This window comes from Rhinopithecus roxellana, chromosome 11, assembly GCF_007565055.1.
Source record: "Rhinopithecus roxellana isolate Shanxi Qingling chromosome 11, ASM756505v1, whole genome shotgun sequence".
In the NCBI taxonomy this organism is placed as follows: Eukaryota; Metazoa; Chordata; class Mammalia; order Primates; family Cercopithecidae; genus Rhinopithecus; species Rhinopithecus roxellana.
In genome coordinates, this window is record NC_044559.1 from 91,678,985 (window position 1) to 91,705,569 (window position 26,585).

A 26,585-nucleotide genomic window follows, 5' to 3' on the forward strand; every position below is an offset into this window, starting at 1 on the left:
AGCAATCTTCCCACCTCAGCCTCCAGAGTAGCTGGGACTATAAGCACAGGCCACCATACGCAGCTAATCTTTTAATTTCTTGTAGCAACAGGGTCTCACTATGTTGCCCAGGCTGGTCATGAACGCCTGGGTTCAAGCGATCCTCCCACCTCAGCCTCTCAAAGTGTTAGGATTTACAGGCATGAGCCACCATATCCAGCCCACATGGAAGTTTTCAGCAGTTTTATTTATAATTGCCAAAACCCAGAAGCATCCAAGACATCCTTTAGTAGGTGAATGGATAAACTGTGGTACATCCTGACAATGGAATATTTAGTGCTAAAAAGAAATGAGCTACCAAGCCATGAAAAGACATAGAGGAAATGTACTTAATACTTAGTAAAAAAAAGCCAATATGAAAAGGCTACAAACTATATGATCCCAACTATATGACAAGCTGGAAAAGGCACAATGATGGAGACAGTAAAATAATTAGTGGCTGCCAAGGGATAAAGGGAGGGAGGGATGAATAGGCAGAGAATAGGGGATTTTGAGGACAGTGAAACTATTCTGCCTGATATTACAATGATGGATACATGTCATTATACATTTGTTAAAATCCATTTAATGTGTAACACTAAAAATGAATGCTAAAGTAAACTATGGAATTTGGGTGATAATGATATGTCAGTGTAGATTCATTGATTTTAACAAATGTGCCATTGTGCTGCAGGACAACCAGAAAGCTGGGGAGGTGGTGCATGGTGGGGGACGGGAAGTAGAAGGGAACTCTTCATTTTCTGCTCAGTTTTGCCCTGAACCTAAAAAACTGCTCTAAAAAGAAAGGGTATTTTTTAAATTTGTTTTTTAAAAAACCCACATACCAAGATATCATTTATTCACCTGATAAAAATCAAAAAGTTTGACAACAGTTCATGGGAGAAAAAGGCACTCTTGTACACTGTTTGTCTAAGAACAAAACAGTACAACTTCTATGAAGAGAAATGTGGCAATATCTAACAAAACCCACATGCATTCACCCTTCAGACCTAGCAATTCCAATTCCAGGAATTTGTCCTATAGATATACCTCTGTGTATGTGTACATATATATTTGCAGCACTATATACAATAGCAAAAGACTGGAAATTCTCCAGTATCCAAAGATTCCATCTACACACTGTAATATTATGCTCTGCAATTAAAAAAAAATAATAATAAAGAAAAGAGGAAACTACACGTTGTTATGAAAAGATCCCCAGGGTATATTATCCAGTGGTGAAGAAAAAATGATAAGATGTGGAATAGTGTAGGTGATTTGCTATTTTTTGTGTAAGAGGAAGAAGAAAACATATTCATATTTGCTAATATTGTATCTACATTTTAAAAACTTTGGAAAGACAGGTCGGGCACAGTGACTCACACCTGTAATCCCAGGACTTTGGGAGGCGAGGCCAGGAGTTAGACACCAGCCTAGGTTGAGGGTGTCTGTAATCACAATATGAGAATTGCCTGAATCCAGGAGGCAGAGGTTGTAGCAAGCGAAGTTCACACCACTGCACTCCAGCACTCCAGCCTGGGTGACAGAGTGAGACTGTCTCAAAAAAAAAACAAAACAAAACAAAACAAAACAAAAAAACTTTGGAAAGATACACAAAAAACTAACATATGAACAGGCACAGTGGCTCACGCCACCTAGCGCTTTGGGAGGCCGAGGTGGGAGGATGGCTTGAATCCAGGAGTTCGAGAGCAGCCTTGGCAACATAATGAGACCCTATCTCTACAAAAAAAATTAAAAATTAGCCAGGCATGGCGGCAAATGCTTATAGTTTCCGCTACTCAGGGAACTGAGGTGGGAGGATCTCTTGAGCCTAGGAGGTCAGGGCTACAGCGAGCCGTGATTGTGCCACTGCACTCCAGCCTGGGAGAGAGTGAGATTGTCTCAAAACAAAAAACAAACAAGGCCAGACTGCAGTGGTGCCTGTAATCCCAGTACTTTGGGAGGCTGAGGCAGGCAGATTGCTTGAGTCCAGGAGTTCAGGACCAGCCTGGACATCATGGCAAAACCCCATTTCCACTAAAAAAAAAACAAAAAATTAGCCATGCACACCTATAGTCCCAGCTACTTGGGAGGCTGAGATAGGAGAATCACCTGATCCCGGGAGGCTGCGGCTGCAGTGACCAAGATTGCACCACTGCACTCCAGCCTGGGCAACTGAAGTGAGACCCTTTCTCAAAAACAAAAAAACAACAACTAACAAGCGTAGTTATTTAGAAGGGATATAGGCAGAGAGAACAATAGTGTGGTCAAATGTAAGAGCTAAGCTTCTCAATGTATATTTAAATTGCTTTGATGTTTGAACCATGTGAATATGTTGTCTTTTCAAAACAAACAATAAACAAAATGTAACTTAAAAAATATAAAAGAAACAGATCCTTAGAATAAGTAGTTAACGCAATGTATTAAAACCATTGTTTTCATTTTAAAACTAATCTGAGCTCTTTAATTTTTTTCAACATACTAAACACTAAAGTTAACTTTGGTTCTTTCAGAATTTTAGCCCCATCCAATTATTGGGATACTAACTTTGAAAATGGATAATGACTTCAGCAATACATTATTATAAAAACACATGACTTGAGAATAATATTTAATAGCTGACTTTTCAGATATCAAATACACAAAACTGATAACTTCACTACAATTTTTTAAAAATTATCTATTTTTTCCAAATGGCTCATCAAAATGAATAATCTCAACCATTTTTCCCCAGTGTCCTAGAAAGTCATATGAATGGTTTGTTGAGACATTTTACATCCAAGTCAAATTCTGGTTGAATACTCAAATCAAGATGGCCTAAAAAGGGAGATAATGAATGACAAGCAAGAATGAAGAGAAATAAATGAATCCAACAAAACAAACAAAAAAATTCACTTACAAAGCCTGGCCCAGTAATGCTTCATGTAAGAAAGGGATGCAAAAAAACTCATGCCAAATCTAACAGCAAACATTTATTGTTTACTATGTTCCAGGTACTGTGTGCTATTATTAACTTTTTATCACCAAAATACATGTACCTTTAAAGGTCAATCACACAATTAGAAAACGGAGAGTTGAGGGGGATTAAACCACATCAATTGACGATAAGTAGAAAAACTCAAAGAAGACCCAAAACAACAACAACAAAAAAAACTTGCCACGCAAGTCCATTAAAAAAATTATTGAATCCTTTGATAAATAAGGGCTAAAAGATGTTGAAATTACAAATGCTTGATGCTAAACTTGTTGGAAAGGTTTAATAACAGCATATAATCATTATAGTCAATAGTAATTAAGAAATAAAAAGCTATGTTATTTAAAAATATGAACACACACAGATAAAATATATGGCAAAATGTTAACACTTTGTTGTTTTTTTGAGAAGGAGTCTCGCTCTGCCGCCTGGGCTGGAGCGCAGTGGCGCGCTCTTGGCTCACTGCAAACTCTGCCTCCTGGGTTCACCCCATTCTCCTGCCTCAGCCTCCCGAGTATCTGGGACTACAGATGCCCGCCACCATGCCTGGCTTTTTTTTTTTTTTTTTTTTTTTTTTTGTATTTTTAGTAGAGACGGGGTTTCCCTGTGTTAGCCAGGATGGTCTTAACCTCCTGACCTCGTGATCTGCTTGCCTCAGCCTCCCAAAGTGCTGGGATTACAGGCGTGAGCCACCGAGCCCGGCCAATGTTAACACTATTCTTTCAACTTTTCTTTCTTTTTTTTTTTGAGACAGGATCTCACTCTGTTACCCAGGCTGGAGTGCAGTGGCATGATCTCGGCTCACTGCAACCCCGCTTCCGGGGTTCAAGTGGTCCTCCCACCTCAGCCTCCTGAGTAGCTGAGACTATAGGCTAATTTTTTGTATTTTTTAGAGATGGGGTTTCACTAGGTTGCCCAGGGTGGTCTCAAACTCATGAGCTCAAGCAACACAACTGCCTCAGCCTCCCAAAGTGTTGAGATTACAGGCATGAGCCACTGTGCCTGGCCTCAACTTTTCTTTATGCTTCAAAATGTTCATATAAAAAGTGTGAAAAAAAAATCACTGTGTTCCTATCAGTATTTATGAGTCACAGTATTTCTCTTCAAGGAAAGAAGAAAAGAGACATTTAATTTTCAGAGGCACAAAAAGGAAAACACAAATAGAAAAGATTGGCTTTTGAATTCATTTGTCAGAGACATAGGCAAAACCTGAAAAGATAAAGTGCTATACAGATGAAACATATCCACTTTGTAGATAACGACTTTGAATATATCTCTAATAGGTCCTTATTCATCACTACTTCTGGTTCTATCATTAATCATACTTTTGAAAACACTAATGGTGCATCATTTTACCGAAGAGAAAGAGGCCATCCTTCTTTGCTTCATAAAGAAAAACTTTCATTTTTAGGCTTATTTTTAAAACAACTACAATGATCGACCTAATGAAAATTTTCATTTCTACATCATCTGTGTCCTTCCAATCACCTTTGTAGGCAAATCCAACTTTAGTGTTTGTTTGCTTACAAACTACATCAAGTACATGTTTCTGCACAAACCTCGTTAAAAAAAAAATACTGTCTCACATACAGGATAGATAGGGCCAGGTTCTTGTTGCAAAATAATTACATAACAAAGTACTTTCTGCTGAATGAGTAACTGGGTAAGAATATCCTATGTCCTCTGGGACCTCAGAAATATTATCAATTAAGCTTGTGAAAATTCATAGAGTATCATCATCTCCAATTCATTGTGTAAGAGTTCATTTATATGATCAATTTCACCATCATAAAGTGCTGCTCTCTCTGATATGTCTGAATTGTGAAACATCTCCCTCTGTCAATTTTCTTCTCTTTGCCATTATGAACAAAGAATGGAAAAATCCTATAGTTTTAATTGTGGTCAACAAAAGCTACAAAAAAAGGAAAATAAAAGCTACAAAGATAGAGACTCCAGACTTATTTTATAACATCTTAAAAGATGACACAATATTCTGTACAATGCACAAAGAAACAGAAGGATGCTAAATACTGATGGTTTATTTCACTACCGCATCATCCTTCTAAGAAACCACATCATTCTTCCACTTATTATTTTAGTCTTTTTATTCTAGTCTAGCTAGGAATAATCAATTCTCACTATGTGCAGTAGTTATGTCCTATAAAGTCACCATGAACACTGACTTAGCAAATATTGAATTATTGCCCCTAAAGAAAATACAAGGTAAGTTTCCTGCAAGACTCTGGTCAGAACATTTTTGTCAACCGATAAATACATAATCTTGTTTTAGGGATGTTTCTGTTTAAAAATATCTCATTTAGTATGTATTTAAGTATTACATTTTTTTTTTTTTTGAGACCAGGTCTCTGTCGCCCAGGATGGAGTACAGTGGTGAAATTACAGCTCACTGCAGTAGCAACCTCCCAGGCTCAGGTGATCCTCCTGTTTCAGCCTCCTGAGTAGCTGGGACCACGGACATGAGCCACCACACCCCACTAATTTTTTAATTATTTGTAGAGATAGGGGTCTCCCTATTTTGCCCAGGCTAGTTTTGAACTCCTGGACTCAAGTAAACCTCCCAAAGTGCTGGGATTACAGGTTTGAACCACAGCACCCGGCCTGGGGACCATTTTAAACAGTAAAATCACCAATAAGATTGGCAAAACATGCAAAAAAAAAATGTGGCATTAAATATATCACAAAAAGGCCACTTGTTTGCAATGACTGCTAGAACAAAAAGGCAGAGCACTGCCTTAAATCTCCACTGGTAAAGTGCACATTTGCTGACTCAAGTATTTGGCAGTTCTATGAATGCCCATGTCCAGGAATGACCACAAACTAAAACATTGGTCATTTTATATAGAGAACAAAAATCTCTGTTGATATTTTATGTTCATGTTAACAGGATCTAGAATCAATAGCTATGAAGAGCAACAAGTATATCCACATTGAAAAATTTTAATACTGAGGTCAGAAGGAATATACTTTGTCAAATACCTATTTTAAAGAGATCATTTCAACTCCACCAGACCTTAAGTTTCCAAATCCTCTGTCCTACCATGCCTCATTAGTTGTTAAAGATACAGATTTCCCCTTCCCTTCTCTCTGAACAACTCAAAACTCTAAACTAGGGCAATGCAAAGTATACCTAAAATCCATGTCTAAAAATTTAACTTTAAAGTTCTCAAGATACCATACTACAAAATAAAAAAGGTATTGTAGAGCTCCATTCTTACACATGTATGCAAATAAAAGATTGGGAAAATGATTACCAAATTTAACACTGGTTTTTTATGTTTTTTAATTTTTCTTTTCTTCTTCTTTGTTTTATTAAACAACTGAATGTGTAGTTGAAGTATTTTATGATTTTTTTTTTTTTTTTGAGACCAAGTTTCACTAACTTTGTTAGTCAGGCTGGAGTGCAGTGGTACAAGTTCAGCTCACTGCAACCTCCACCTCCCAGGTTCAAGAAATTCTCTCAGCAAACCACGCCCACCTGGCAACACCACGCCCAGCTAATTTTTTGCACTTTTAGTAGAGATGAGGTTTCACCATGTTGGCCAGGCTGGTCTCAAATTCCTGATCTCAAGTGATCCACCTACCTCGGCCTCCCAAAGTGCTGGGATTACAGGCATGAGCCGCGCATCTGTCCCATTTCATGATTCTGACTTTTTAAAGATATTAATCACTTGGGATTAGTGAATAACATCAATGAGTAATTCAGATTTGTTTCTAACTTTAAATAATTACATTGCTAATTTTGTTGCAGAGAAAACAAATAACCAAAGCCTACTTCACTCAAGGCATAAACTTCCCTATTACTGAAAAATAATAGTGAAATTATTGTTTAAATAAAACAAAGTACAACTATTGTTTACTAATACTTTTATATTTATTTTTATTTTTATATTGTTTTTATTTTTTGAGACAGAGTCTCGCTCTGTTGCCCAGGCAGGAGTGCAGTAGCACGATCAGCTCACTGCAACCTCTGCCTCCCAGGCTCAAGCGATTCTCCTGACTCAGGCTCCCGAGTAGCTGGGATTACACACATGTGCCACCATGCCTGGCTATTTTTGTATTTTTAGTAGGGACAGAGTTTCACCATGTTGCCCAGGCTGGTGGTAACTGATACTTTTAGAAGGATCTCTAACATCATGTACTTAACAATCATCACAAACTATAAGACAAATTCAGAATTAAAGAAACAAACAAAACTAAACCATCAATAAATGAAATGAAAATTTTTATTCCCTCTAATTATTACTAATAATTACCAGTAGGAATTTGAAATGGTACAATCCATAGGCAAGAAAGTATTTCAGTGGGTTCCCTGATAAAATCTAAAGTTAATATAAAGTAACTTACATGTCTTAGTTGACAGCAAACAATAAAATGTTTATACGAAGAAACAACTAACAAGATTAACAAATTCTTTGTAATGGGTATGTTGACAAGTTCATACCCCTTTTATATATTCTATTTATATAGAGGAATACAGTTAACATATATAAAGAGCTTATGTGCCTGGCACTAAGCTTAGCACTTTAATTACTTAATCTTATTTAACCCTCATAACACCATGAGAAAGGTTTGCCATTATCCTTAAGCTTCACAGATAAAGGCACTAAGTTATAAACATTTCCCTATTTATTGAACCGCTGTCCTTTTGCTAATATTCAAATATAACATAGTTATGTTTCAATAATTTACTTCCAAAATATAGTTTTATTTTTACTTAGGGGCATTACAATATCCTTTTTTTTTTTTTTTGAAACAGAGTCTCGCTTTGTTGCCCAGGCTGTAGTGCAGTAGCGCGTCTCGGCTCACTGCAACCTCTGCCTCCCGGGTTCAAGCAATTCTCCTGCCCCAGCCTCCCGAGTACCTGGGATTACAGAACTGGCCACCATGCCTGACTAATTTTTGTATTTTTAGTAGAGGCGGGGTTTCACCATGTTGGACCAGGCTGGTCTTGAACTCCTGAGGAGATCCACCGGCCTCAGCCTCCCAAAGTGCTGGGATTACAGGCGTAAGCCACCACGCCTGGCCCCTTTCTTTTAAAGAAGTACTACCTGGATGTCTATGAACTGCTAAAATTAATTGCTTTGAAGAGGAAAGAAGAGGTAAAGGTGAAATATAAAGACTCCAACATAATACAATACAATCATATAGTTCCTTTAGCTCAATTTCTTTCAAAGACAAGCAAGAATGAACCCTCAGAATATATTAGTAGAGTTTTAAATTTTAAAATGTCCACTGTAATTTAGCTGATGGTGATCAAGTTCATTAAAACAAGACTCTATGATCTTCCTTTCCTAAGACACAACCAATAAAACACATTGATCCTGTGCTCTTTCAACAACCCTGCCCTGAGTTGCTTCCATGTGTACCACAGTGTTTCACTGTGGTTTTAGCAAAGACATGTTAAGACAAGGTTTTCTACCGTCCAGGAGATGACACGGTAGGGAAGATAATTGTAATGGGAAGACAGTGATGCAATTTATTAACTTACTGAATTCCATGGACTGTACTTGATAGTTCAAAATGTGTGACTTGAATTCTTATAAAAGTGACCAAGGAGTAACGACGGAGATAGTACTTTAGCTGGGCAAAGTTCAAGACAGAGAAACTGAAATATACCTTGGAAAGATTAACCTAGAATTAATAAGAAGAATGAAGTGGAGCAGGGAGACCAGTTAAAGAGCTACTGGCCACAGTTCTCATGCACACCAGTAATAGCCCAGAATGAAAACAAAGAATTTTAGATTGAAAGAAAAGGAAACTAAGGGCCCAACAGTTCAAAGTAATTAGCTCAAAGTCACACAAACTATTTGCAAAGGAAATTAAAAAACAAGACAGTCACTGAGAAAAATAACTAAAATCTGGCAACTGGCTCAATGTGGGTGCTACGGGAAAGGAAACAGACCCTAAAATGAATCTAAGGTCTGAATCTAAGTGAGTGCAAGCATTAATAAACAAGGAAAAGGAGTTGTTTTTGCATTTTGTTTTGACAGATAAAGATAGATAACCGCAATGGCTTCCATTTTAAATGTTCCTTTTTTTGTTCTCCCCAACTTATCAGTTTTATACAATTTCAAACATACATGATATATATGTATTTGTCCTTGATTTTCTTGAGGTATAAATTTCTCTCATAATCAAGCACTGTATAACAGTGGATGCACAGTTTATCAACACACTAAGCCAAAATTTTATTCAGATTGGTGTGAAAATAACAGCAAATGCAAAATAAGAGTAGAGAAGTACAATCAAACACATGCATTCTACATTTTAAGGTCAGCTTATCATTTTGGGAGGGGCAGGGCTGGTTTTAAAAGTATAACTAACGGTGGCTCACAGCTGTAATCCCAGCACTTTGGGAGGCCAAAGCGGGCAGACCACAAGGTCAGGAGTTCGAGATCAGCCTGGCCAACGTGGTAAAACTCTGTCTCTACCAAAAATACAAAATTAGCCAGCTGTGGTGGCGCATGCCTGTAATCCCAGCTACTTGGGAGGCTGAGGCAGGAGAATCGCTTGAACCCGGGAGGCAGAGGTCGCACTAAGCTGAGATCGCACCACTGCACTCCAGCCTGGGTGACAGGGTGAGACTCAGTCTCAAAAACAAAACAAAAAAAAAAAATAGTATAACTAAGTAGTATTTACTCAAGTGTCTATGATCCTCAAAATATCAATACACAAACTACACCTTATTAATTTTTTTGGCTTTTAAGACAGAGTCTTGTTCTGTTGCCCAGGATGGAGTGCAGTGGTGCAATCACATAAACCACCACCTTCTGGGTTCAAGCAATTCTCATGCCTCAGCCTTCTGAATAGAGTAGCTGGGATTACAGGCGTGCATCACCATGCCCAGCTAATTTTTTCTATTTCTAGTAAAAACAGGGTTTCACCATGTTGCCCAGGCTGGTCTTGAACTCCTAAGCTCAGGCAATCCACCTGCCTTGGCCTCCCTAAGTGCTAGGATTACAGGTGTGAGCCACCACGCCTGGCCACCTTATAATTATTAATCATTAAATAACCTTAAAATCAATGATCAATCTAACTGCCATCATTTATGTGCTTCTCGCAAGAAAAAAAGGCATCTTTAATTCTTTTCTTTTTTGGTATCATTATTATATCTTTAAAGTCTGAAGGTAAAGGAATCCAAATCATTTTATATTGCTCCAATAAAGCATTACCTCTAAGTACCATAAACAGTCAATTTTTTAAATTTTGGTATAGTGTTTGAGTAAGAGCTCCAGTAAGGTTAATTGAAGGCTAAAGACAAAGAAGTACTTTCATGCCTAGCACAATATCAGGGGCATAGTAGGAAGACAACTCTCTGTTGAATAAATGCCTGAACTTCAGGCATAAATGAAAAGATCTGTATTGTATATCTGGAGGTAATTATGAAAGCAATATAGTTTCCATATAAGACAATGTAACAGTCACCAGGCAAATATGAAACAGCATAATATCACATTACCATAAGGCAGACCTAAATTTAAATTCCCACTCTAATATTGTTTTTTCTTCTAAGCAAACACTTATTGAATACTCACCATATGCCAGGCATTGTTCTTTGCACTGTTACGTTTTATTTTTATTTTTTTGAGACAGGAGTCTCACTCTGTCACCAGGCTGGAGTGCAGTGGCGCAATCTCGGCCCAGTGCAACCTCCACCTCCTGGGTTCAAGTGATTCTCCTGCAGCTACTTTCGGAGTTTGGCATGATTATCCTAATTTTAGAGAAGAGAACACCTAGGCACAGAGAGGTTAAGCAATGTGACCAAGAAAACAGATCTAGCAACAGAGCCAGGATTTTTATGCAAGCACTCTAATTCCAAAGCCTACCCTTAAAAAAAAAAAAAAATGGGTAACATATTTACATTGTTTTTAAAAAGGTATGCAGTGAAAAGTCTACTATGTATGTTCTCCATCAACCTAACTCTCACCACTTCTTTTCCCACCTCTACACCAAGAGTTACCAATGTTATTAGTTGTATATATCCTTCCACGGTTTTTTGTGTATCTATAACCAACTGCAAGTGTATATTTTTCTTTGTTTAAAAAACCCAAAATGTAGCTCTCTATACATTGCTCTCTACACCTTGCTCATTTTAATGTATATTAGAAACTGTCTTTAAAAAAGTTAATATTTATTACTGTTCTTTTTTAGAATTTTCCTACTTTTTCTTTTTCCATATGAACTTGAGTATTCATTTGTCTACTTCCCCAAAAAGTCACTTGACATTTTCATTAGGATCACACTAAATTTACAAATTAGAGAAAATTGACAGGTTGATATGGTTGAATGTCCTTATCCATAAATGTGGTTTTCATTTGCTCAAGTTTTTTGTGTTCCTCAGTAATGCTTTCAAGTCTTTTTCATAGAGATCTTGCACATTTCTTACTACTTTATTCCTGGGTTATTTTGTTTCTCTCGCTATTATAAACGGTTTCTTTTCTTCTGTTGTTCTTCTTATTGGTTCTTGTTTCTACTTAGTTTTAATTTCAACTTTGGGAGAATTACTTAATCTTCTAAAGTCTGACTGTTCTCACCAAAACACATACTTTTGCAGGATAGATATAAGACTTTCGGATAATGAATAAAGGATTCAGCACAGCTTTTGCAGGACAGATATAAGACTTTTCGATAATGAATAAAGGATTCAGCACAGTACCTGGCACATAATGGAGGTTTACTGCTACTATTTTTTTAATATCAGCATTACAATATGTAAATAATATTCTTTTTGTTTGCTTTTGAGGCAGTCTTGCTGTGTCACCCAGGCTGGAGTGCAGTGACACAAATAACAGTGGTGCGATCTTGGCTCACTGCAACCTCCACCTCCCGGGTTCAAGCAATTCTCCTGCCTTAGCCTCCCAAGCGGCTGAGATTACAGGTGCATGCCACCATACCTAGCTAATTTTTGTATTTTTTAAGTAGAGACAGAGTTTCACCATGTTGGTCAGGCTAGTTTCAAACCCCTGACCTTGTGATCCACCTACCTCGACTTCCCAAAGTTCTGGGAATACAGGCGTGAGCCACCAAGTCCAGCCGTAAATAATACATTCTAAATATTGCAACACTAAATTTCTCTCCAATTACATGGTTTGTGTATTTCTTCACCCTATACAATGCAGTACCAACTTATAATGTGTTCCCTTTTCCCCTTATTCTCAGTTGCAGAGGCTCATTCAACTTCCCAACTGAAAACGTGAATAGGTCTATGTTCAGGTACAGGTAACATCAACCAATCAGGCTTCTACCTAGTAACTCTTCAAAATATAAAGTTCATTCCTATTAGAGAGCCTAAGTATTAAATCTATAGCTAAGCAATACTTGAATTAGAAATTACATACATGCTGATTGATAAGTACTTTGGATCAATTCTGGGAAGCAATCTAACATCTACTTTATCCTCGTTATGTCACCCTAAAAAAAAAAAAAGTCACAAATGTCTTCTAATAATGTATAGGTAAAGTAGCTAAACTTTCTTCCAACTGCTTTTCAGATACTCATAATTCTGCTCTTTAGGACCTCTTTTAGCCTTACCTGTTTCTTCCCCACGCCTGTTTCCCTTTCACAGAAGCAACGGCATTATCGCAAAAGGTGAATTTCCCAATAGCTCTTGCTTACATTGCCGGCATATATCCAACTTATAGTTAAAATTATTTCAGCTACTAGTGGAACCAAAAGCAACTTACACCTATGTCATTGCACCTTCTGACTGCAAAAGCTTTGTTTCCAGTAAGACCTGGAGGGAAGTCCTGAAGTCAAACATAGTAATTAAGAATAGGTTTGGCACTTTGGGAGGCCAAGGCAGGCGGATCATGAAGTCAGGAGGTCGATACTATCCTGTCACTGTGTTAACACAGTGAAACCTGTCCCTACTAAAAATACAAAAAATTAGCCGGGCGTCATGGCAGGCGCTTGTACTCCCAGCTAAATGGGAAGCTGAGGCAGGAGAATGGCATGAACCCAGGAAGTGGAGCTTGCAGTGAGCCGAGATCGCACCACTGCACTCCAGCCTGGGCGACAGAGCGAGACTCCGTCTCAAAAAATAAAAAAGAATAGGTTTGTGTCAGCTAAAGAATAAGCAAATGGGCCGGGAGCAGTGGCTCATGCCTGTAATCCTAGCACTTTGGGAGGCCGAGGCAGGCAGATAACTTCAGGTCACGAGTTCAAGACCAACCTGACCAATATGGTGAAACCCCGTTTCTACTAAAAATACAAAAAAAAAAAAAAAATTAGCTGGGCACAGTGGCGGGTGCCTGTAATCCCAGCTACTTGAAAGGCTGAAGCAGGAGAATCACTTGAACCTGGGAGGCGGAGGTTGCAGTTAGCAGAGATGGTGCCACTCACTCCAGCCTGGATGACAGAGCGATACTCCATCTCAAATTCAGGTTTACAAAACAGACGGAGGAGGCAACCATTTAGGTCACTTTAAATTTACAATGGTATTGTATCACCACGTGCCTTAAGCAGTCTTCCAAAAGCACAAAGTATTGTTAATGAATTATTAATTACTTAATAGGTTAGAACTGGGGACAAGTCAACAGTTGGAATGTCAGCCTATCTGAACTGAAAATAAAACAAAATCGAAAATAAACACTTCACGCATTTAGCCCCCACTTACAGTACTACATTTCTTACTGCTCACTCAGTATTATTAAGTTTACTACAAAATTCACCTTACCAGAATCTTTTAACTTGCCTCTTAAAATAAAAGAGAATATTTCTTCTCTTCCTGGATTCCTTATTTCTATCAGCTAATGATTCCACTTAGGATCATACCTAGCTCTTCCATTTATGTTTATTATTTACTTTCATCTGGTTATCAAAGCCTGTCCATTCTTTCTGCCTCCCTAAGTCTCTCCATCATCTACCTGCTCCTTTCTTGCTTTCAAGGACTACCATTACAGCCTATTTCTTTACCTCCAATTTCTCTCCCTTTAAACCTTTCCTTTATAAATCCATTGTAATTCCCATTACAAACTATCAGTGGATATTCACCAAATTAAATTCAAGCTCCTGAATTTATTTCTATAATCTGACCTCAATTTTGCCTTTCTAACCTTCCTGCTCACTATTCTCAGACATCTCAGTTACATGGACTACTCTTCCCCCAGCCTCAAACTTGCCTATTGCTATCTGATAGTATACTATCTCTATACAGCACTGTTGTTTATACATCCTATAACACTTGGCATATTTTAATTGCATTTCTATTATTTGTGCATTTGCTTTCTATTCCCTACTATGTCATAATATTGTAATTGTAATTATTTATTTACTTTTATTATTTTATTTATTTTTTTAGATGGAGTCTCGCTCTGTTACCCAGGCTAGAGTGCAGATCTCGGCTCACTGCAACCTCTGCCTCCTTGGTTCAAGCAACTCTCCTGCCTCAGCCACCCGAGTAGCTGAGACTACAGGCGCACCACCATGCCTAGCTAATTTTTCTATTTTTTTAGTAGCGACGGTGTTTCACTATGTTGGCCAGGTTGGTCTTGAACTCCTGACCTCATGATACACTTGCCTCGGCCTCCCAAAGCGCTGTGTTTACAGGCGTAAGCCACCGCGCTCGGCCTTGTCATACATTTTAAAAACTTTCATTTACAAATATCTTATGAGTATATAAACTTCGTAAAATTAGACACAACTGTGCTTAAACAATAAATTCAGTTCTCATTCCTTAAAGATGTTCTTTTTCCTAAAGAAATAAACAGAGGTAGGTCAGGTGTGGTGGCTCACGCCTGTAATCCCAGCACTTTGGAGGCCGAGGCGGGTGGATTAACTGAGGCCAGGAGATCGAGACCAGCCTGGCCAACATGGCAAAACCCCGTCTCTACTAAAATTACAAAACATTAGCAGGGCGTGTTGGCGGGCATCTGTAATCCCAGCTACTCAGGAGGTCAAGGCAAGAGAGTTACTTGAATCTGAGAGGCGGAGGCTGCAGTGAGCCAAGACTGCACCATTGCACTTCAGCCTGGGCAACAAGAGCGAAACTCTGTCTCAAATAATAATAAAGAAACAGAGTGGTAGCTCATGCCTGTAATCCCAGCATTTTGGGAGGGTGAAGTGGGCAGATCACTTGAGGCCGCGAGTTCTAGACCAGCCTGGTCAACATGGCAAAATCCCACCTCTACTAAAAATACAAAAATTAGCCGGGCATGGTGGCACACGCCTGTAATCCTAGCTACTATGGAGGCTGAGGCAGGAGAATTGCTTGAGCCCAGGAGACGGAGGTTGCCATGAGCTGAGATCATGCCACTGCACTCAAGCCTGGGCAACAGAGCAAAATCCTGTCCCCCCAAAATAAAAAATAATTAAAAGAAAGAAATAGGTGGGCACCGTGGCTCAGGCCTGTAATCCCAGCAATTTAGGATGTCGTGGCAGGTGGATCACCTGAGGTCAGGAGTTCAAGACCAGCCTGGCCATCATGGTGAAACCCAATCTCTACTAAAAATACAAAAAATTAGCCAAGTATGGTGACGCATGCCTGCAATCTCAGCTACTCGGGAGGCTGAGGCAGGAGAATCATTTGAACCTGGGAGGTGGAGGTTGCAGTGAGCCAATATGGCACCACTGCAGTCCAGCCTAGGCAACAGGCAACAGAGTGAGATTCTGTCTAAAAAAAAAAAAGAGAGAAAAAAAGAAAAAGAAATAAAGACTGAATTGATATGTATGTTCATTGCAGTATTAACTTATAACAAAAATCTGGAAGTAAATTCTAAAAAATAGGCTGGGCACAGTGGCTCACGCCTGTAATCCCAGCACTTTGGGAGGCTGAGGCAGGTGGATCACGAGGTCAGGAGTTTGAGACCACCCTGGCCAATATGGTGAAACCCTGTCTCTACTAAAAATACAAAAAATTAGCCGGGAGTGGTGGCACACATCTGTAATCCCAGCTACACAGGAGGCTGAGACAGGAGAATCACTTGAACCCAGGAGGCAGAGGCTGCGGTGAGTGGAGATCGCACCAGGCACTCCAGCTTGGGAAACAGCAAGGCTCCATCTCAAAAAAAAAAAAAAAAAAAAAATCCGAAAAATAGAATACTTAAATATATTTTGGTACATCTAAATGATAAAATGTTAATTATATTCCTAAATATTCCCAATATTCCTAAAATTTTAAAACATGGGAAAATACTAAATTATTATTGGGGGAAAAAGTTGAGATACAAGAACACATTCCCAGTTTTTAATCAGAAACATATATGAATATAGAAAAGGTCTCAAGTGACAATACTATTTACCTATGCATGATGGCATTATAGTTTTTACTTTCCTATGTGTTAGAAATTCTCTACCAAGAACATGTAATACTTTAATAATAGAAAACAATTGTGAAAAACTAAAAATGTGTTATTTCAGAATAGTATAACACCTAGCAAAGGAATAAAATGAGGCGAATCTTAGATATGAATAAAAAAGTAATTAAGATATTTTCAAATAATTTTTGAAAAGCCCATTACTAAAGGATTCCAGAATGTCTTACGGCCAAGAAAGGCTAAACCAAAATTCTGCCATGCTAGAAATGAACACAAGAATAAATCTAGGCAAATAAAACATTATGGTTTAAGGAATAAGCCACCGAAATGCATGAAATTTCCCTTAAAAAAAAAAAAACTCTAATAAGGCCTGGCGTGGTGGTTCATGCCTATAATCCCAGCACTTTGGGAGTCTGAGGTGGGATAATCACTTTGAGACCAGCCTGGGCAAAAGAGTGAAACCCTGTCTCTACAAAAAATACAAAAATATGCTGGGCATAGTGGCATGCACATGTGGTCCCAGCTACTCAGCAGGCTGAGGTAAGAGGATTCCTGAACCCAGGGGAAGTTGAGGCTGCATTGAGCCACAATTTAACTACTGTACTCCAGTGACAGCAAGATCCAGTTTAAAAAAACAAAACTCCAATAAAATGTATAATTGCACACAGCATAGGTTTTTCTCGCATATAAGGTAATCATCATAATTTATCACGATTTAAAATAACTGCCTTTTAAATTCCATCAATATGAAAAAAAAAAATCCAGGGGAACAGGAAGTTCAACCATGAGCTCATTAATATAGTTTCCTTATTAGTGTTACCCATTTTTCTACTAACATTATCCAAGCCCAAATAAACTTTTATATGAACATTTGAGTATGCCGCCTCTATTCGATTCTTTCATATGTATCCCAAGCACTTGATATACTTTATAGCCTAGGAATACAGAAGTAACTTTTATTTCTTCAAAGCAGTTTTAAAAATGCAAGCCTTTGTGAGAAATGAGCTTGAAAAACAGTGCTACATTTGTATAATCTATTGGGAACATGGAACCCTAAGAGTCCTTACTAAGGAGATAATGGAAACTAGACTCCCCAGACTGCCATCTGCAACAAGAATCTGCTAACTACCCAAATTGTGAAACCAAAATCTACCGCACTGCTAAATCTTTTAAGGAAAGTATGTGGCTCACTTCTAATCATGTAAAAACATTAACATACCCAAGAGAAAATCACTGGTTCCAAGTCCTTTAAAGAAGCTTCCCTTTGTTAGACTGCTCAGATTAGGCATCTACTGCTATTTTTGTCTTCTGTGTAGGTTTTAAGAGTTTTATAAAGCATCCACCAAACCAATGCATCTAAGAGAGAGATGCATGTATTTACATGGTGGACTTTATACAACGTAACTAATCCAAGTTCCAAGGTTAGCCACCAAATCAATTCTGCAAGTCAGTTACTATGGACCTTGGATTGTAGTACAGCATAGCAGTTAGACAAGGGGATGTATACAATATATAATAGAAAACAGAAAAGACTGGGTATTACCATAGTTAAGTTTCTGTTCACTTGTTTAAATATTCTTCATACCACACAGCGTTATAATGAAGTATCAAAGTGGCATCAGAATGTAAGCATCTTGGTAAAATAATGATTTAACAGGCCATCAAATAGAATGGTAGGGAAACAATCTGTGCACTAGTATTTGATCTGCCTCAAACAGAAGATATTACTGTAAATAATTCTAAACATTAGCACAATTTAGTGAATAAGGTAGGAGACTGGTAGACTCCAACTTTCAGATTCAACTTATAGCTGTTCACCAGTCACCTATTTTGACAAGTTACTTACCAACTTGTGCTGCCATTTCTCCGTAAATTTATCCCCTAAGATGAGGATAATCCTTGCAAACTGTGTCACAAGCATTTTGAAAGGAACCATGAGTTATTGTGTAATGCTCTTGAAATTCCTCAGATGTAGGGTCCTACACAAAGTAAAGTATTATTATACATTTCTCTAACAGTAGTCATCTGTTTGCATTATGATTTTTTTTCCTACCCTTGACACTGATTCTTGGGTACTAACCTTTCTCAAAGTGTTCAAAGCAAGCCTCCACTCCTGACCCAAGTAATTACATTTTTCAAATCTATCATCCACATCTTTCTCTTCCTTAGAAGGTATTGTGAAAACTGGGAGTTATAAAACACAATGAGCTTCTTTGGTTTAAATGCTCTGGTTCAGTAAGAAATGTGTGGGATAATCTGGTATTTTTATTTTTAACCCACCCTTAAGTGAGTAACTTTATTTCCCATAGTTATATTTTCCTATATTACTTTTTAAATTTCAACTATATTTTATAGATTTGTTTTATGAACAGAGAGAGGACAGGTCAGAAAAATGAAGAAGCAAGAAAGGCAAACCAAGTAATCACTACTATGTGACCAAAAAGCTTTTATTGGAATGACTCAACAGTAGAAATTACCATTCGAGGATATGGAAAACACAGAATCAATGCTCATGATCTTTAAAAAGAGTTCAACATAAACCACAATAAATTTTATCATACTATTAAAACTATTACCTATAAACTCTGCTAATCAAGTTAGTCTTCCATTCAGTGATACACTATACATATTTGAATTTTTGTTTGTGTTGGTACAACATTACATTTTGAAAATAGAACTCTCAATCTTCTCATTAGTTTTTAAAATGATTTTTGAGTTTGTGCACAAGGGGGATGATAATAAAATATGCTGTCTTCATTATATAACCTTAGTTATAAGATAGTAATTTTTAAAAGATTTTTCTTGGCTGCCACAGTAGCTCATCCCTATAAATCCCAGCAATTTGGGGAAGCCAGGGCAGGAGGATAGCTTGAGGACTGGCGTTTGAGACCAGACTGGGCAACACAGGAAGACCCCCATCTCTAACAAACATAAAAAAATTGGCCAGGCCTGGTGGCTCACGCCTGTAATCCCAGCACTTTGGGAGGCCGAGGTGGGCAGATCACCTGAGATCAGGAGTTCAAGACCACCCTGGCCAAAATGGTAAAACCCTGCCTCTACTAAAAATACAAAAAAATTAGCCGGGTGTGGCAGCACACACCTGTAGTCCCAGCTACTTGGGAGGTTGAGACAGGAGAATCACTTGAATCCAAGATGTGGAGGCTGTAGTGAGCAGAGATCACACCACTGAACTCCACCCTGGGTGACAGAGCAAGACTCTGTCTCAAAAAAAAAAAAATTAAGCAGGCATGGTGGCACATAAATGTAGTCCCAACTACCAGGGAAGCTGAGGTAGGAGGATCACTTGAGCCCAGGAGTCCAAGGCTACAGTGAGCTATTATCACACCACTGCAATGGGCAACTGTTGGCTGAGCAACAGAACAAGATCCCATCTCAAAAAAAATAAAAAATAAAAAAACCCTTGGAATTACAATAAAATACTGATGGAAACCACCTTTCCCAAAAGTGAACAAATATTCTTCTACCTTCTAAATACAGCAAAGGAAAAGATTTGTAAGATTAAGGATAAAAATCACAAGATTTAGGGTGGTCTCAAGATGTGCTAGCCAAGTGACCCTATTAAGTCTCTTAATCTCTTTTAACCTCAGTGTCCTCATCTGTAAAATAGGGACCATGATACCTGCCTTAGCTACATACAACTGTTGTGAGAATTAAATGAAACACTCCATTTGAAAGAATGTTATAAAACACAAAAAACTATTTTTTAGATAACAGGGCTTGTTTTTAAACAGAACACCACTTTATTTATAAATTATGGTCACAAAACAGTTTAATACTGTTTCTAACATGAAACAAATGGAAATCAATGTGCAAAACATATAGTTAGGACCATGGTCACCAAATTATACCTATGATTAGATATACAGTAAGAAAAGGATCTTTTAAAGAAAAGTATACTTCCCATACTTAAAATCTTCAGAACTGAATTTGAAAGTCTAAAAAAACCAACAATTCATTTAAATGGACTGGTTTAGCACACTGAAGATTAAATAAATTTATCTGTTAGCTATAAATTAAAAAATTGAGACATTAGCTTAAAAGTATTTTAAAGTTCTTATGAAGAAAAAAACATGAAAGTGAAACAGACATTCACTTCTCTGGAAATAATTCAGAAAAAGCTAGTAGTGATGGAAAAGGACATACACATACAAGACAACAGAGATGAACATAAACATAATGTGCACCTTTAGTATAATAAAGGAATTCAGTTAAATCTTTCTATGTGGTTCCTAAAAAGTCCAGAACAGAAACACTGCTTTTCAATAGGCCACAGGTTAAATCTATTTACTACATTGTCAGGCCAAGTCCTCCAGTAGGTTATTATGAATCTCAAGAATAATTTATCCTTAATAAGGCTACCTCTTTCTCTTTTACTCCTTATTAGTTATGGAATATGTATATTTATAAAGCCAATCTACGTAAAGAAACAATTCTTAGTTCCGTCCATTCTGTCTGCTTTCTGACACAAGTTTAAAGCTCTTGGGAAGTCGGCTGAGCACGGTGGCTCACGCCTATAATCCCAGCACTCTGGGAGGCCAAGGCGGGCAGATCACGAGGTCAGGATATCAAGACCATCCTGGCTAACACGGTGAAACCCCGTCCCTACTAAAAATACAAAAAATTACCCAGGCATGGTGGCACGTGCCTATAGTCCCAGCAACTCGGGAGGCTGAGGCAGGACAATCGCTTGAACCTGCGAAGCAGAGGTTGCAGTGAGCAGAGATCATGCCACTACATTCCAGCCTGGGCAACAGAGTGAGACTCTGTCTCAAAACAAAACAAACAAAAAACTTCTTGTGAAGTGACCTATGTTTATTACATGGTCCCAGAAATACAACCAACTTGCTCAGTTACCAGAAGACTTTAAAATAAATAAGATCCAACAACTTTTTATCTTTTAATCCAGTCCTCAAATTTACAAATTTAAAAAGGGGTTGGGGAAATGACACATTTAAATCATTAACGAATTATTCCAAATATAAATAACTTTAGTTAAAAAATTCTGAAAATTTAGTGAAAAACATTATTTAAAAAACATCTTAGACCAGAAGCGGTGGCTCATGCTTGTAATTCAGCACTTTGGGAGGCCAAGGCAGGCGGATCACCTGAGGTCAGGAGTTCAAGACCAGTCTGGCCAACATGGTAAAACCCCATCTCTACTAAAAATATGAAAAGTAGCCAGGCATGGTGGTAGGCGCCTGTAATCCCAGCTACTCGGGAGGCTGAAGCAGGAGAATTGCTTGAACCTGGGAGGCGGAGGTAGCGGTGAGCCGAGATGGCGCCATTGCACTCCAGCCTGGGCAACAAGAGCGAAACTCTGTCTCAAAAAAAAAAAAAAAATCTTCAATCAAGGCTGAGATTAAAAGGTGAAGTTCCTATGAGAGCAACTACTACTTTTTGAAGTTCCTTCTCTTCCCTCTGAAACCTAGGTTCACTTCAATGTATCACTGAACCAGAACTTCTGATAATAAAAAGCTTTTCTCAGGATCAGCACCACCCCCCTTCTACAAAACTAAGCTATTTCAGCTCCAGACTTATTTCCTAGCTGTTCATGTGATCACCAATAGAACTAAATGTAAGCCTTTATTTTCTCCCAGAAACCTTACTTTAATTCTATCCCATAATATTTCCCATCATTTAAATTTCTTAGGCTCAAAGTACACAGCATATCATGTCTAATTTCAAATTCTCTCTAGTTGTTCATGTACACCTTAACTCCCAACCCAGACTCTAAATTTCTCAAAGACAAAGTTAATGTCTGTCACTTTTCTCTTCCATAGACTGTGGTGTAATTGGGACAACAATGAGGCAATCCTAAAGAGGTATCCCAAATTAGGGAAACTTACCACCCCAACTTTACGTTACCAAATAATGCTTCCAGGTTGAATCAAGATGATATAGATGTCACAATGCAATCATCACAATGTCAACATGACCACAAAGAAGCCTATTCTAGCTAGTTAAGTTTCTCAGAATTTCATCTATATAGTTGGAAGCCGTTCCTGGCACTATAATCATTATACTATTAGTACACAGTGTCTACCTCTAACACTTAAACATTTTATTCCTATGTGCTGGCTTTTTACTTTCTACTTGCCCTACAGCCTTTCAGAAATTATTAAAGTAATACAGAGAGATGTTCAGTTATTTCTATGGGGCATGCTGAAGTACAAAGAACAGCAGCAGCCTCCGTACCATGAAAATCTCAACCTGAGGCAGCATTCCAAGTTAAGCAAAAATAGAAAAGGGCCCATTTGTCTCTGGAGCAGAGACAATCATCAAATGCATATCAGTAAATTACCATTCATTTCTATCAATATGACCAACTCAATGCCTGAGATTATGAAAATCTGGTAGGAATCCATTAAACGTTCTTAGACAGGTAGAGTACAAGAAAGTTGCCATTTATTGAGTTCTGCAAGAATTGAAAATCTATTTCACGAATGTCACTATCATTTATCCAATAAAAAATAAATTACAAATTAAGGCAGAAGAAAATACACTAAGACCTTAACCACAAAGAAAGGATGAAAACAATACAGTATTTGTAAGTCAGAAAAGTGAGATTTGGCATGGTCGTGAGATGATGTGAAGGATGAATCGTGCCTTAATTTAATGTCTGAATATCTCAGATTACATTAATCTCTCAAAAGTTGAGTAACAACAGAAACCACTTAAATAATAAACTGATAAAATAACTGCTATAGAAAATACTGAAGTGCCATTATTGTTACAGTTAAAAGAAATTGTTTAAGTCAGTATAGCTGCAGTCTCATCTGAATTTACCACCTGAAATCATTAACTTTTAGTTATCATAATTGAAAGCAAAACTCACATAACAATGATATTCCTAAATGTAGAAATATTTGATTTTAAAATACAATATCCAGGAAAACAGAACATGAAATGTGACCAAATTCCTCAAAATTCTCATTACCCTACAAATTATTTAATTTTGCTTGTACAACTATTACAAAATAGGACACTTCATAGTCACAAAATCTTGAATAGCTAGCAATGCTACAGAAAGTAAAAGATTAGAGGAATAAAAGATATTTCTAACTAAACCAAATAAAATTACATATTTAAAATACTATGACAGAGGGATAAAAAGAATAAAAACATATTTTAGGCAAGCAAGTCAAAGTAAAAAGCTTTTCGTCTTGTTTTCTTCCCCCACTCCCAAGGTAAGGTAAACACAAAGTAAATTATGCATTTAAAATCTATCCACGGTGGCTGAACAGAATTTATTAAAGAGGACCTGCACACTACACATTCTGTACCAAAGACCTATATACTGCAGGCTGATTTTCTTTATTGTTTTATATTGTCATACAAAATAAGGTTTCATAATACTAGTCGTAAAAAAAAAAGAAACCACAACATAAAGTACTTAGAACCATACAAATATACAAATATAATGGAAATACATAACTTCTACTTTCTTTTAAAGTTTGATAAACATATAATTACAACTAGAGATATTATATGATGATTCAAATTTAAAATGATATAATTATTAGAAATAGCAAATTTTAAAAACGTTTCAACTTACCTGGTTTCTTTCTGGATTTTTCATGACCTAGCTGTCCTAGATCATTACATCCACAAGTGTACACTGTTCCATCATCCAGAACAAATACAGTATGTCTGAGTCCACATCCTACATCTCGGACCTTTTTATTTATAAAGAAGTCACTTTTTCTGGGCTCTAGTACAATTTCTTCATCAATTCCACCCAAACCTAGCTGTCCAAAGGATGCATTGCCCCAGCACAACATGCTTGTAATTATTTTGGTCTTCCAGTTTCAATAAAAAATTCTCTTCTGAAACCCCGGAAAGTTGGAGGTACCCTATATCTGAGGAAATAGAAAGAAGTTAATATGACTTCAAAGAAAAAAGGATGTATAACTGCTCTTTCAAGTGCTAGGCTACAATAATTGCTACATGGTAAACACTAAATTTACTTTATAACATGGTACATAAGTATCATTGTTTCAAAAACCAATCAGTTGTATTTTTTTAAATGTATCATACAGAAAGTTTTAGGGAAAATATGTCACTTTCTAGGATCCTTTGCAAAATTTAAAACATATTAACTAGTTTTGACTTCTGGTTATCTTGTGATAGACTAAACTAATGGGAGTAAGTACCTTGATGAAATTAATCACAATTTTTTCTACTTTTTGTTTTAAATAATTTCAATGGGAGCAAGAAATAAGACATCTTTTCACTGCCCAAAAAGCAAATATACACAGTGAAAAATTTAGCCAACTGCAGAAACATAACCTTGCAATCTCTCTCAAATCCTAGTATAATTAAGCCTTCTAATACCTACCTCCACATCAACAGAAAATGGAAGTTCTTATCTGTAACAGAAATAAAATCAACAATGGAAATTTAAAGCAATTTTCCACAATTTAAACGACTCTCCCAATTATTCTTAATAGGCCAGAGAGAAAATGAGGATTCTCTTACCAAACCACAATCTCAAATCACCTCCAAAGATCCCATTTTTCAAATCAAAATACTAACATTCCAACCTCACTAATTTTAAAACTAAATCAATTTGCATAATTATAATACAGAAAAAAAAAACATGCAGTTTAAATATCAATTCTCTCCAAAATTCAACCTCTTTTATTACAATTGGTAACCGGGACTAAAAAACTCTCCCGTGAGCAATCTATATCTATCTATACCTCTGAGACAATTATTTAAAGATTGGCGGGGGTTAATTGCAAATAACTCCAGCACTGCTGATTTTTCAAGAATAGGAATGGGGGCTGGGGCACTGATAGTCTGATGGCGAAATCTGTAGAACTTTCCAGCACATTGACTGAATATTTCTTCACTTGTAAAGACACAAATAACAGAGTCCACTTCATCTATACATACGTAGATTTTTAAACACATCGCGTTACTAAATGTCATAATTACAGGAAGTCAGCCTTATTCTGTAGTAGTCATGCACATTCTTACAGAGCCTGCGAAGTCTCAACCTCAATTTTCCTACGTTCCTGTTAGCAAGTGCCCAAGGTGTCCCATTCCACGACCCATCATCCATTAACAGAAGTTTGATTTCATTCTTTCGGGGCATCAGAACTCTATAATTCCCAAGACTTCTGCATTGTCTTCCCATATTTAAAAAACAAAATAAGAGTAATACAGGAAAATACCCCGACTTCAGCGCGCGAGGTCTAACCACCCTTTTCTTTAAAGCACAGAGGCGTCCTCTCGCCAGCAACAGGTAGGGAAATGAGAAGCAATTTAGTCCCGTCTTTCCCTGAACGTACACCCAGATCAGCTCATGGGGACCGGGAAAGAGAAATCATCTGCACACACCCAACCTCGCGGCCGAGCAGACAACTACCGCAACCGGCCGCTCGCAACAGCCTCAGAGGCCGGCGGCCGAGGCTTGGCAGCCAGTGGCCTCAACCTGAGAGAAGCCCATCCCCAGGGAGGTGCGACATTCCAGCCCCGGGGCCAGGGAGCCACAACCCTGCCCTCGCCCCACGCCCCTCACCCCTAGGAAGCGCTGAGAAAGCGCCCTGTGCCGGGCCGGCCTGCATCCGCCCAGCCCGGCCTGCCCCTCCCTAACGCCGTCACACGCCCCCGAACCCACTGGGGCCACAACTCGCCCAGCCCTTCAGGGCAGGGGAAGCCCAAAGTGACGGGGGGCGGCCCTTCCCCAGAGACCAAGGCAGCGCGGTCGCTGAAGCAGGTATCCGGCTCCTGGGACCGTCCTCCGTCAGCCAGTGGCGGTGATCACCAGGGCACCTCCGGCGTCTGTGCCGCTGCTCCGCTGCTCCCCTCCCCGGCCCCTGTGAAACTTTACCAGGTTCCTTAGAGAAAAGCGGACGCCACTGCTGTCCAGTCCAGAGACAGCCGTCAGCGACCCGGATGGAGCGGGCGGGGAAGAACAGGAGGCAAGCGGGGCGGAGAGCACGAGGGGTGGGGAGAGTTGGGGAAGAGACTGGGTAGGAGAAGGCAGAGGGGGAGGTGGCCACGCGAGGGAGGCGGGGGAGGGGCTGGCCGGAAGTGAACCGCAGAGCACGCGCGCGAGCCCGCCCACTTCCCGGCCCCCGCGCCTGCGCCAGAATACTCCCGGGGGCGCCTGGCCACAGGCGGCTGCGCAGTGTGTAGCTTTGCGTTGCTTTAAGAGGGAAAAGTCAAATACAGAAAATTGGAGTTTGCGAAGACAAACGAAGAAGGTGTAAACTGTTTTTGAGAATGCTTCGCGTGCACAGAGCCTTTTAATGAAGAAAATCACTGTTTTTTGGTTTGGTTGTCTTTGT

The 26,585-nt window shown here is 38.4% G+C and overlaps 1 protein-coding gene across 4 annotated transcripts in view; it reads right to left on the bottom strand.

Annotated features, from left to right (window-relative positions):
- The window catches only part of HERC4 (HECT and RLD domain containing E3 ubiquitin protein ligase 4), a 153,022-nt gene extending 126,692 nt beyond the window's left edge, over window positions 1–26,330 (bottom strand). For 2 of the 4 annotated variants that reach the window (XM_010375398.2, XM_010375392.2), the window contains exons 1-3: window positions 26,126–26,330; window positions 24,626–24,656; window positions 23,843–24,146 (exon numbers count right to left, since the gene is read on the bottom strand). In XM_010375398.2, the coding sequence (XP_010373700.1) occupies window positions 23,843–24,068 (226 nt within the window). In that variant the 5' untranslated portion in view covers window positions 24,069–24,146; window positions 24,626–24,656; window positions 26,126–26,330. Of the gene's footprint in view, window positions 1–18,112; window positions 18,246–18,695; window positions 21,605–23,842; window positions 24,147–24,625; window positions 24,657–26,125 lie in introns of those variants that run through there. The other 2 variants (XM_030940447.1, XM_010375408.2) reach the window with 2 other exon arrangements.
- Window positions 26,331–26,585: the final 255 nt, after the last annotated feature.